The 12923-nt window shown below is 46.5% G+C and overlaps 1 protein-coding gene across 1 annotated transcript in view; it reads right to left on the reverse strand.

Annotated features, from left to right (window-relative positions):
* ZFR2 (zinc finger RNA binding protein 2) overlaps positions 1 to 12923 on the reverse strand; it is a 553880-nt gene that overhangs the window by 119087 nt on the left and 421870 nt on the right. Inside the window, exon 15 of the mRNA XM_078669465.1 lies at positions 9065 to 9162. Within this exon, the coding sequence (XP_078525591.1) occupies positions 9065 to 9162 (98 nt within the window). The remainder of the gene's footprint in view (positions 1 to 9064; positions 9163 to 12923) is intronic.

The raw sequence follows: 12923 nt of genomic DNA on the forward strand, positions 1-12923 counted from the left end.
CTGGATGCTGTGGGAGAGTTGACAGTGACATTGGAGCTGCAGCTGTGTAGACCAGACAATGCTATGGAAGACCAGGAGCCGTTCACGAGCTGTCGGATATCGAGAGGTGAGGGGTCAGTGCCTTTCTGGAGCACCAGCAAGCCATGGCAACTGAAAACAATGTGGCAAGCAAAAAAGATGCAGAGTCACGACCAGCAAGGTCCAGGTGACTCACTACATGCAAGGGGACACCGTAGGCCAGAGCAATCAGGGGAGCCCAATGAAGCAAAAGAAGACCCTCGAGAGGACGTACAGGTCGGAGGAACTGGAGTCGCAAGAGGACCTCGAGCAGCTCACCAAAGATGGAGGCTCATGGTGTAAGGTATGCAGTGAGGACAAAGATCTTGGTCACAGGAGATGCTTGAGGTGGGGGCTATTTGGAGCCCGAAGATCTCTGAGGAAGACAACCAACAAGTCTTTGCAATGGCAAGTCAAAGCAGTGCACAGGGGTTTGGTTCCTGCGGCTCCAACAAGATATACTGGCCTCAAACTCGGTGAGAAGACAGTGCAGGCCTCGAGGGAGTTGTCAAATCACCACCTGTGTTGCTGAGCCTTTCGGAGCCCGTGGGAGCCCAGGAGCAGCAGACCAGTCAGCTTGGTTGCAGTGCCAGCAGATACAGGGAAGTGACTCATGTACTTCAAGGGAGATTCCTTCAGGTGTCTTGGATGCCCACATGCCTCGGAAGGATTCTGTATTGAGCACAGGTACAGACGTTGCAGCGAACGTGCAGGACGATGATACTAGAAGCAGCAGGAGTCTTCCCAGTTGCAGACTCGGTGCCCAGAGCAAAGTCCAGAGAAGTCCAGAGTGCCTAGACATTTGAAGATGACGTGGTGTCTTGATATGCATCTTGTCCCAAAACAAATTTAGGGACCCGCCCACAGGTAAACCCTTAAGTACTGTAAGAAGAGGGTTGGGACAATTCAGGGTACCCTCCCAGGGAAGGGGCTGGAAGTGGGGAGGATGCTCCCATTTCCGTTACACAGTTTTGTGCCAGAGCGGAAGCCAAGGGCTGCCTGAACTGTACTATGCAAGGAGGGCACTAAATGTGCCCTTCAAACAGTCTCAGTGGCACTGGCAAGTGCCCCAACCCTGCTCCAATACACTAAACCCTGTCTGGGAAGAGGTCACACCTCCCTGTGACAGGATATCTATTGTTCTGCCTTCACCTGCTCGAGTTTGGCTCCGCAGCAGGAGGGCAGAAACATGTCTCTGGTCGGCAGCAGCCCTAGCTTGCTTTCTGGTTCTGGAAGACTGGTACCAGAAGCACTGCGGGCCTCCTGGAGGAGCTTTACAGTGCATGGAATCATACAGCCCACACCACTTACGGTGTGGAAGTATGGTTCCAACATGTTTGATACCAAACAGGGCAGGGTTTGTTACAGCCAGTTTAGAGATGGTCATCGCGTAATGACGCATGGCTCCTCTATATGTTAAATGGCTGATGAGAATGGACTCTGTAGGTTTTAGGGGTATCCCACTCATGTAGAGGCACCCTCACACTTCAGGACTGAAAGGCCTACCTTAGAGGACACTTACACTTATAGGTAGGCTGTCCGGAAATCGGTTAAAACCGATTGTGCCCGACAGTACCCTACCGGCTGAAAATCAGCTGAACCGGTTTAAACAGTGTCACTGATTTTCATATTTGTTGCACTTCTCGGCCACTTGGTGGAGCCAAAGCAGTACAATGCCCCCCTCCCCAACACAGCTCGAAGTTCATATGGCAGAAGAAGTGGAGCAATGTGCGGGAGAGGAGGTAACGATGTATGATAATGGGGGTAGGGACGTCCAGGCACTTGCTGCCTGCCTGCCCCTGGGGATTCCCGGTGCACAATACCCCCACCGCGAGAGAGACTTCTGACTTTTTGGTTGCTGCCTGATTGCCCCGGACGACTGCTCACGCAGCCCTGGCCCCTTGTGGGCACCAGAATTCTTCTTGGAGTTCTTCTTTTACTCTTTTCGGGAATGGGGACTGCTGGCCTCACCAAGAGCTGGCTCTCTCTGTTGGCCTGATGGGACATGGCCTCCAGGGGGCTACGGCGGCGGCGACCGTTGAATAACCTTTTCCCATTGATATTCGGAGGTCCCACCGGTTGCCGCTGCCGGGGACCTCGTACAGAAGCGCCCAACAGAGGAACAGAGGTGAGGTGGGGAGGGGTCTAGAAGTGGGCACGTGGCTATACAGCTGACTGCAGGATAGAGCCACAGCTTCCTCGGGGGTAGAGCGATGTTCCGTCTAGAGCTGCTCAGCTACTTATTGCCGCCTACAGAATCAGCACTACAAATGCAAGGGTGGAAACTGGCTCGAAGTGTGCAGAGTGGGAAAGGCCAGGCATGTTTGTTTACTTAAGGGAGAGATCGTGCTTGTTATCCTGTAAAGGGGAGGTGACTTTATGAACCCCAGAGGATGAAGGTTTAGTTGGCCCTGCCACCGGTAGGTTCCACAACCATGTCTCCAGCAGCCAGTCATCGTCACTAACATTACTCGAAGCCTAGGCATCACCTCATCAAAGGCCAGCCATTCCTGGGGCATCATTACTGTGAAGATTAGCAGTAAAAATGATTTCCTGCTTTCCTTATGCACAAATGAATTGGCATCGGAGATAAACACCGACCCGCGTGAGAGAGAGCACGAGACCTCACCCACCCCAGCCTCCAGCAGAGAACTAGCCCTCCTAAACACTCAAGAATGAAAGAAACAGCAGTCACAAAAATAATTTCCAGAAATATGGCCTGCTGGCTAAATTATTCACAAGAACAACTAGGACTGCGGACAAGTTTAGACCAGGAACTTCTGCAAGACAGAGCGGCCAAAAAGGCCGTTCCAGCGGACTTGACTGTCCAGGAAGTAGTCCTTGGTGAACATGTGCAGAGATGCCCAAGTTGCTGTCTGACAAATGTCAAGGACCGGGCCTCCAAGTTGCAAAGCAGCGGTAGCAACCTTAGTTCTGGTAAAATGAGCCCTTAAGCCTTCAGGAGGCTGCTTTTTTGGCCAGAGCGTAGCAGATTTTAATGCAAAGGACAACCAATCTAGAGGTCATCCTTTTCTGCACTGAATGACCCCTCTTTGCTCCCATGTACCCCATGAAGAGTTGGTCTTCGTGGGGAACTCTTTTGTGCGGTCAAGGTAGAAAGACAACTCTCTTTACCAGTCCAGAGAGTGGCGTCACTCCTCTTCTTTAGAGGGGTGCAGAGAGGCGTTACCACTTTTGGTAAGAAAGAGGTCCTAATGCAAAGCACCAGCTTATCAGGGAAGATGGTCCAGTAAGGAAGTTTAGATGACATAGCCTGCAATTTGTTCATCCTCCTGGCAGACATGATCACCACTAAAAATGCTGTTTTGATGGCAAGCAGCCGGAGTGGGCAGTTTGCAGAGGTTCGACCGGAGCACACATCAGGAAAGTGAAACCCACATTGAGGTCCCACTGAGACATGATGAAAGAGGGAACAAATGTACAAGGGCCTTAAGAAATCAATTTACAAAAGGGGATTTAAATAAAGAGGGTTGGTCAAGCAGCCTAAAAAAGGCAGACAAGGCCGAAAGGCTCCCTTTAAGAGTGCCCAGAGCAGAACACTACAGTGCAAGGGTTAAAATAAAAAGTAAGACTTGAGAGAGGCAGGCAGAGAGAAGATCTGTCTGTCAATATCTTACAAATTTGTTACACACGGTCTTAGTGGAGGGTCACCTGGCCACCAAAATAACATTGCAAACTTAGGGAAGAAGGTTGAATGCTATCAACTGCTGCCACTCGATCTCCACGTAAGAAGGAGTAGAGTTGACCGGTTCGGGTGGAGGACCCTCTACTCCTGCTGCGACAGAAGATCCTCCCGAAGGGGTAGCCTGATCAGAGGATCGATGCTCAATTGGCAAAGCTCTGGATACCACACACTCAGTGCCCAGTCTGGAGCCAGAAGAATGACTTGGACCCGGTCGCTCCTGATCTTCTATAACACTCTGGGCAGGAGTGATATGGGCTTAAAGGAGGCCTGAGCTCCACTTGATGCCGCCTTGGAAACTCCAACGCGGATAACTGCTGCTGACATTGAGCGTTCTCAACGGAGGCTAACAGATCTAACCAAGGCTCTCTCCACTTATGGAAGAGACCTAGCGCCACCCTCGGATAGAGACCCCATTTGTGATCCGTTAGCATTAACAGCTGAGTTTGTCCACCCTGGCATTCAGAGAATCTTCCAGTTGTTGGACCACCAGGGATATGCCCTGCTGTTTCAGCCATGTAAAGAGACGCAGGGCCTCTTGACAAAGGGTCCAGGACCCCACCCCGCCCTGTTTGTTGCAATATCACATGGCGGTGGTGTCGTCTGTGAACACTTAAACGAGATTTTCCTTGATTGATGGAAGAAACGTTTTCAACGCCCAGCGAATCGCTGGGTGCTCAAGTCCAGCAAGTTGATGTGGAGTCCGAATTCTGCTGGAGACCAGAGTCCTCTGCTCTCCCGGATGATACCCCATTCGAGGAGCGAGGCATCTGCCACTACTGTGAGATCTGGGTGGAGAAAGGAGAGGGGTCTGCCTCTGAACCAATCGCGGTTAGTCAGCCAGCACTGCAGGTCGTGTGCAGTTCCCTACGAGATCTGGACCATGTCAGACAGATTTCCCAATGCTGCGCTCACTGAAACATCAGGTCCCACTGCAGAGCCCACATATTCCATCTGGCATGTGTCACAAACAGAATGCAGGAGGCCATGAGGCCCGCAGCCTCAGAGTCATTCTCACTGAAATTCAGGATTGAGGCTGAAACATCAGTATCATAGCCTGAACATCTTGTACTCGCCGCTAGGGAGGACAGAACCAAAATTACACTGTGTACAGAACAGCTACGGTAAAAGGGAGCATCTGAGAGGGAGTAAGGTGTGACTTTGGCACATTGATAGTGACCCCTAGTGAATGCATGAGGTTCAATGTAGTCTGGGGGTTGGAGACAGCAGACTGGGGCAAGCTCGCCGTCAACAGCCAGTCGTCAAGATAGGGAAAGTACCCTGATCTGCGCAGATAAGCTGTGACCACTGCCATCACCTTGGTGAACACCAGAGGGCTAAAGGGAGCACCGTGAACTGAAAGTGCTTGTGGCCTACCGTAAACCACAGGTAGCGCGCCAATGAGCCGGCAGGACGAGAATGTGAAAGTAGGAATCCTGCAAGTCCACTGCTACCATCCAGTCTCCTGGCAGAGGTGAGTATTTTGAACTTTTCCTTTTTGAGGAAGTAGCTGAGGGCTCGCAGATGTAGGATAGGGCGCAGGCCCTTTTCCTTCTTCGGGACCAGAAAAACCACAGCCTGCTTCTGGCGCCGGGACTCTCTCTATGGCTCCCTTGGATAAAATAGTCATGACTTCCTCCTGAAGTAAAGTCAGGTGTTCCTCCGTCAGCCGGTCGTACGTTGAAGGCATGGAAGATGGGGTAGTCTTGAAGTAGAGGTAGTAGCCCCTTCGGACTGTCTGACGTGATGTCTTGCCAGTGATGGAGGGGATGGCTGAGCCTGCCACAAACTGGCTGCTCATGATCTTGAAGGGCCAGATTAGGAGGGTTTGGAGGCTGCAGGAGGGAGAGCACTGACCAAACCTCTGGCTGCCCAACCCACAGGGTCGCTGAACTTGTGTGTCTGCAGTATGTCTGGCGCGGGTGAAAGGTCCTTCCATAGCCACGAAAGGGGTGAAAAGCAGACAGGGGATGTGTGGGCAATGAGAGACGCAAGGACTTGGCCTTAGCCCTGAGTCCTTAAAGCGCTCCAGGACCATGTCTGCTTTGTCTCCGAAGAGATGGGTGCCATCAAAGGGCATGTCCATGAACGCAGCCTGGTCATCCCCAGAAAAGGCAGAAGTTCTCAGCCAGCAATAGCGCCGAACAGCCACCATCAATGACTTTGCTCTGCCCAGCGAATCGGTCGTGTCAAACCCACAGTGAATGGTGAACTTTGCCGCATCTCTCTTGTCTGATACTGCTGCATCTCTCCTGTCTGATACTGCTTGGGAGAAAAAGACCTGGGCCTCCTCTGGGAACTGTGACAGCACATGCACAACCGTTTCCCACTGGGAGTTGAAGTAAAAGCCCAGAATGCAAGGCTAGCAGAAGAAACATACATTTTCTTACCCCACCTATCCAGCCTCTTGGATTTCTTGTCTGGGGATGTGAAAGGGAATGCGCCTTGTGAGGTAAAGACTTCGACCTCCAAGCTCTTGGCAGAAGGGTGGTTGGTGGGGACATTTGGGTCATCCAATGCAGGACGATGGCGGCAAGCAATTGTCCTATTCACAGGAGCTCTGGTGCTGGGCGGGGGCCAGGTTCCCAGAAGGACATCAGTCAAGACTTCTTTGAATGACAGGAGTGGTTCCGAGGAAGAGACACCTGACTGTAGGATCTCCGTCAATATGTTTGTCTTGACTTCCACTGAAGGCAGCTTAAGGTCCAGGACCTGAGCTGCCCTTCTCACTAGCATAGCATATGAAGCTCCCTCCTCCATAGCCATGGTAGGGGAAGAAAGCAGGCCAGAATCTGAAGAGGTATCCAGTCCACTGGCCTCATTGAATTCCTCATACCAGTCCATTCGTGCTCAGGCTGATCTTGTAAAGGCTCCAGCTACCCCTCCCAATCTTCCTCCATTCCTAGCCCTTCAAAATAAGGCTGAGGATCCGACCTAGAACCCAAGGGTACTGTCGGCATCGGTAGGTGCCGATCCGGCTCAGGGTTGCCGGGGATAAGAATGGGTTCAGTGGCATCAGGAGTCTCCGCGACGGGGCCAGCACCGGGGAAGGTTAAAGTTCTTTGAACTGAGCAGGAGTCACTCTGGCTCCTGGGAAGGCAGGGAAGTGCAGAGGCGACCCAGGTGCAGGTTCTGCCAAATGATGCCTAGAGCGCCGAGACTCCTCCGTCACATCGGCCGACCAGCAGGGAGAAGTCGAAGCATTCTATATACGTGAGGCAGACGGCACAACGGCTTAGACGATGTCACGCGGAGATGACAGATGCCATCTACCAGCATGCAAGGGTATTACTCTCAGAAATTTTTTCCAGATCCAGTCTGACATCTGGGAAATTCAAAAGTAAGGAATCTGCAGCTATATGTCTCTATCAGATATAAAATTTACGAGCTCTCACGCAACAATGATCTTAACTGCTCTGAATGGGCCAGGGAATGTTGGTTCACGGACCTACTACAAATGTTGCTCAAACCACATATAGCTGTTATGCAAACCAAACCTGTCAACAAGATTACACTGCAAAATATTCCATCCAAGCTGACGTCATTAACTTTGGCAGCATGGCTCCTAAAATCAGTCAATAATGGCACATGAATTTGGCACAGTCACCCATAAACAACAATAAGGAAGCAAAGGGGCCTTCAATTAGCAAACCTTTAATCCTATTTCCTGTCAAGAAGCGCTTCTATCATACTTATTATATCTAGAAATGTCTCAGTTGAAGGTCTCCTCGACCAAAGTCAACCGTGAAGGTACAAGAGCTTACAGAAAAAGATGTAATTTAGCCACCTTTTACAAAATTCGAAAGGTCAAAAATGTCCTTGAAGGCTTAAAGAAACACTTTGTAGCAACAGAAGCCCCATTACTTCCTTTGGAGCTGAATCAAGGGCTTTCAATATTAAGGGGTACTGTTCAAATTTAGTTATAGCAGTTTAAAAAATAAGCTGAGAAATGGATGGTCTGCAGACGTTAGCGATGGAAAAGTAGAAGCTAAGGACAATGCCGACTGCAGAAGATTTACACACAGCTATATTTTAAAGGACGGACCAGAGGTTGAAGATAACTGTGCTGGTGCCGACATCACAAGAAGAGTCACAATAATGACCAGCATAAGCACGTCAGAGTGGATTTTAACGAAGATGGCTAACATGATCTTCTGAATAGCAGACCAAGGCCATAGCCTGATTGAAACTCACTTGGGAGGTCCAAGGCAGGTACAGGGACTGAAGAGGAGGATCTTTCTGTGAAATACTGCCATGTTCTTACTACCTGAGTTTCAAGCAGTGGGTCTATGACAGAGTTTTTTTTTTTAGGTCTGGATGGAGATCTGCATTTCCAATTTAATTAAGGAAGCAATAAAAATGTTCACCTCCCTATCCCAAATGGCTTTCAGGTGCCACTGTGTGCACAGGTAGCGGGAAGTGGTAAAGTGGGATTTAACTAAAACACCAGAAACAGCCTGAATGGGGATCTGTAACAGACGTTTGAATGCATCAAACTCCAGAGGTTTAGTGCACTGTGATTTGAAGAGGTGTCATCACCCAAAAAAGGAGGGGTAAACGGAAAAAGGAAAAGAAAATACAGAAAATTACCAGTGGGATCAGATTCTGCGTCTTTAGATATGGAAAATAGAAACTGATGTAACTGAATGTAGAGCGCCTCGTATATGTTCCTTTCTGGAGAGCAGCAAAACTTCAGACCCGGCATCAAGTAGAACCACTTGTGGTCAGTATATATACAGTACTAGGTATAACATTCCAGATCCAGTTGCACCTTGAAGGGATTCACACAGACAATCTGCAGTAACCTCTACTGATTAGAACTTAATATTTAGACTGCTCCTTTCTTTTCAAGAATTTTACAATTTAGTAGCTATGCTTACAAAGAAATAAATAAATGAAATAACTTGAGCACTAGACAGACTGTAGTATATATCTGAATTCAAAAATATTTTTTATAAAATGTGTTCTGGGATACTGCACACAGGTGGGACTTTTAAAGTGTTTGTGACTAATAACAAAGATCTCAGTATGAAGAACACCACCCCTGTTTCACATTCAGTTTCATTTTATTGCATATGGTCACTTTCACTGACAATTCAGTCTCCTACCCACCAATTTATTTTTGAGCAATTGAGGCTCATTTCGTTCATTTTTAATTGTCCTGAGCAAAGTGTTTATACACTTTTGAATTAGTAGAAATATACAAAAACTTAAAAACGCATACCAAGTCTGTTTACAGCACAAGGCCAGACAGCCTGCTCTAGATTTCATCGTGAGTGATGTAAAGAGTAAAAGAATTCTCACCTGGAACCATTTGGCATGACGAAGAGCCGCCAAAGAATCCATACACTTTTGCTTACTGATAAGGTCTGGAGGGTCAGGCTGTGCATTTTTGTCTTCCACTATAAAAAAGGTATTAGATTAAGACTTAGTCCTTCAGATTATTTATTTTCATCCTAGCATTGTGTACTAGAATTGTGTTTAAACCCATGCTACAGACAGGTAAATCAAAGGCAGTGTTCAATGCATGTTTCTCGCCATTGATCTCAACTGTGAAGCATTCATCCATTAGTGCAAGTTAAGAAAAATGTTACTTAGTTACGGTTTAATTTTCCCACGTTGGAATCTTTCACAGATCCAAGTTTGAATATTCAATCTCCAAGCTGGGAATTCTCTGTAGACAATGTTATAACATAACTGTACATCCAAAAATTAAGTAACTTCGAAAAGAGCTAAAAACTGTTAACAGATTGCTCACCTCACTTTTTTGTCTTATATTCTGGCCAATGGTGTGAAGAGACAGTGGACTAATGGTTATTATTTTTTGGTTCATCTTTAATCCATACAGGAGCCTCATAAAAGAGAAGGAGGACAGGTCTCACTTGACTCTATAAAACATACTTACACTGGAGAACTATAGTTAATGGTAACTAACATTTTTTCTCTCTAGTACTGGATCTTTTTGAGATTAACCTGGTTGAATCTAATTAACATAGTAGTACTAGTAATCAAAACAGTGGTAGTAGGGACTAAAGCTCACCTTAATCAAACAGGCTACACAACACTGTCTACCCCACTGAAGAGTCACTTCTGGACTGCACATACAGTGCTTGGTAATAAGAGTGCATCATCCTACACATTGCTCCAAGAAAGATGCTTGACCGTCGTTCCGTGAATAGGTTCTAATGGAGCCTTCACCAAAGCTGTCAGAAAGGTTTCCCTAAAGTTGAGTCTAAGTAACTGGGAGAAAGGTCTTTAAAACATTTTCATAAAATCTTTTAGAAATCATGAACAAATTTGTGTAGCTGTTTTGACCATGACTTCTTAGATATCTGGGCAGACAAGTGCACCATTGCAGACGAGTATTTCAATCCAGATTTTTGTAGGGGAAACAGATGAGACAAGATCTGGTGCCAATGAATCCAGGCAAATAGAGTGTGTTCACTAGTAAAATGCTTCCAATTTAGTTTTTGGTGGTCCAAGTAAAATGTCCTCTGGTCACATGCAAAATCTGCTTACAATCATCTGGTAGTTGAATTGAACCAAATTCTAGGTCTCGAGTAGTCAGTCCAATATAAGGACAGTGGGTCATGGTGCAACACATGCATTTTATACCTGGACAGAAGATGAAGGGCCGGCTTCTACTCAAGAAGCCTCGTAACTGACATTGCCCAAGGCTGTGAAAACCATTACTGTCTGCAGAATGGTGGAGCTATTGGGATCATTGTGTAAGAATCTCCTCTCATATTGCGTAATACTTGACTTTGGGTACTAATGGAACTGAAGGAAACTGTCCAGAGGCATGTCTGGAGAAATGACTTACTGCTCCACGATCCGCTAGTGACAAGTACAATTCAGAGAAAAAGAGACTAGAGGTCTACAGAGTGTCAGAGCTGTCTAATGTGAGGCTTCAAGTGTGTAGGCAATGCCATGCAATATAGACTCCCTTAATTTCCCAGCAGTCCCTTAACTAATGTTCATTGAAGACAGCAATGGCCATCTTGAGGTATCTGATATGTAGTTTTATTGTGAATCATTGTGACCTTACAAGGCAATATTGATACAATACTGCTGTCAGGACCTTTCTATGTGGATTCAAGATTCCCTTTTGTAAATAACTATTGATTTTGTTGGAGATTGTTGGAGTACATTTGGAATACAAAGAAATATTAATAAAATCAAGTTGTGTTGAGAAACAAAATTTGAATGATTTAATTTTAAACATTTCACTTTTGGCATAGCTAAAGCCTTAAAGATTGTTTCATTTCAAACTTGAAATTTAATCCTGTGACGGAAGAGGAAGGTTTTCTATTTTGTTAATCGATGGTATGCACAGTATGTATATGCGTTTATGCATACAATATTCAGATATCTTACTAAGTGATATTATAAAGTGCCAAAGACCGAAACCACAGAATATTAATTACTTTTTCAGTGGCACACAGAGCAAGTAGTAACTGCGCTATCATAAGGAGAAAGCATAGTTTAACGAAGCTTGAGTTTGCTTTATTTTCGATGAGAAGTGCAGATGAACAAATATATAACATTCACACCTCTTTTATGCTTTAACTGTACCAATAACACAAAAACATATCCGAATACAGAAGGTTGATTACAGCGAGATACAGTTAAGCTATATCCTTTCACTGTTATGCAGAGATGCACGACTTCCACAGTTGGTTACTAAGAGATCTTGTTTCCTTTTGATATCCACTTTGATCTGCCCAGTAATAGTGACGAAGGTGGAAGTGTTCGGTGTCTCTGTTTTCTCACTTATTCCATTTTCCCTCTCTACTATTAGTCCTCATAGTCTTGTTTTATATGGTCACTGGGGGCGATGCTGAAAGACCGAAAAGTGCCTCACTCCCTTTGGATCTAGAGTACAAGATGTGTTTTTTCTGACAGAAATGCATAAATTAATGTGCAGCTCCAATCTGTGAAGAAGTCCTTCCCCAAAGATCCTACCTCAAGGACATCTACTGTCAAAGAGAGTGCCCTTGGTGTTCTGGCCACAACACATGCTGGGGGGTCTGCGAATGCTGAAAAACTAGAGATAGCTTTAAGTCGTCCTTTTTCCATTCATGGTTGGACATTTGTAAGTCTGATTATTTATTTATTTATAAGCTTGTAAAGCGCGCAGCTACCCCCAACGGGGGTGTCCCGGCGCTGAAGACAAACAACAGCCAGAGCAGTTCTGAGACGTCCAAGGGGATAGAAAATGTGCTAGATCAGAGAGAAGAGCCAGGTCTTAAGTTTCCCTTCGAAACACAGGCTCTGATGTCAAAAATCGAAGTTCCGATGGTAATAGATTCCAGAGTCTGGAGGTGGCCACTACAAAGGCCCTACCTCCCGTACGTCTCTAATAAAAGAGAGAGGGACCCCAGGACCAAAGGGATAGGGTTCCACAGTTGACACACGTCAAAATATAATTCCCTTTGGGCGAATTATCATGGAAAGGCAAATTCTTACCAGTATGCAAATATATACTCAACAATCAATAATATCAAATCATAACAAGGAAGCAATACAAAAAATGTTAAAAAGGTTTTAAGTGAAAACACAATAATAAAAGTAGATCTGCACAGTTTATTACCATACTCTATAATTTGTTACCTCCCGTACGTGCAAGACGAAATCGGGGGCAGAACATTAGGCGAAGGTGGTTAGATCTGAGATTCCGTGATGTTTGAGTGATCTTCAGTCTGCGCCTCAAGTAAGCAGGGCCTCGTCCATTTAGAGCCCTAAAGGCAAGGGTCGGGGCCTTGAACTGAATGCGTAACCTCACTGGAAGCCAGTGCAGTTTGGCCAGGTAAGGTGAAATAGAGTGGCGGTATGGAATGTTACAAATCAGCCTGACCGCTGAATTCTGCACCATCTGCAAACGATTAATGAGGTACGCCGGGGCTCCAACGTACAGACTATTTGCATAGTCCAAATGGGATGTTATTAGGGCGTGGACTACCATCCTGCGAGAGTCAAGTGGTAGGAAAGGAATGATTTTTTTCATCATTCGAAGCTTTCAGAAACAGGACGCCGAAACTTAATTTGAGTTTTACAGGAGAGAGCTGTGTCGAATTGAAAGCCCAGATTTCGGGCAACTTGGACGGGTACCGGGGGGGGGTTGAGTTCAGCCGGCCACCAGAGGTTAGCGGGAATAGGAGAT

The sequence above is a fragment of the Lissotriton helveticus genome, chromosome 12 (assembly GCF_964261635.1).
Source record: "Lissotriton helveticus chromosome 12, aLisHel1.1, whole genome shotgun sequence".
Lineage (NCBI taxonomy): Eukaryota > Metazoa > Chordata > Amphibia > Caudata > Salamandridae > Lissotriton > Lissotriton helveticus.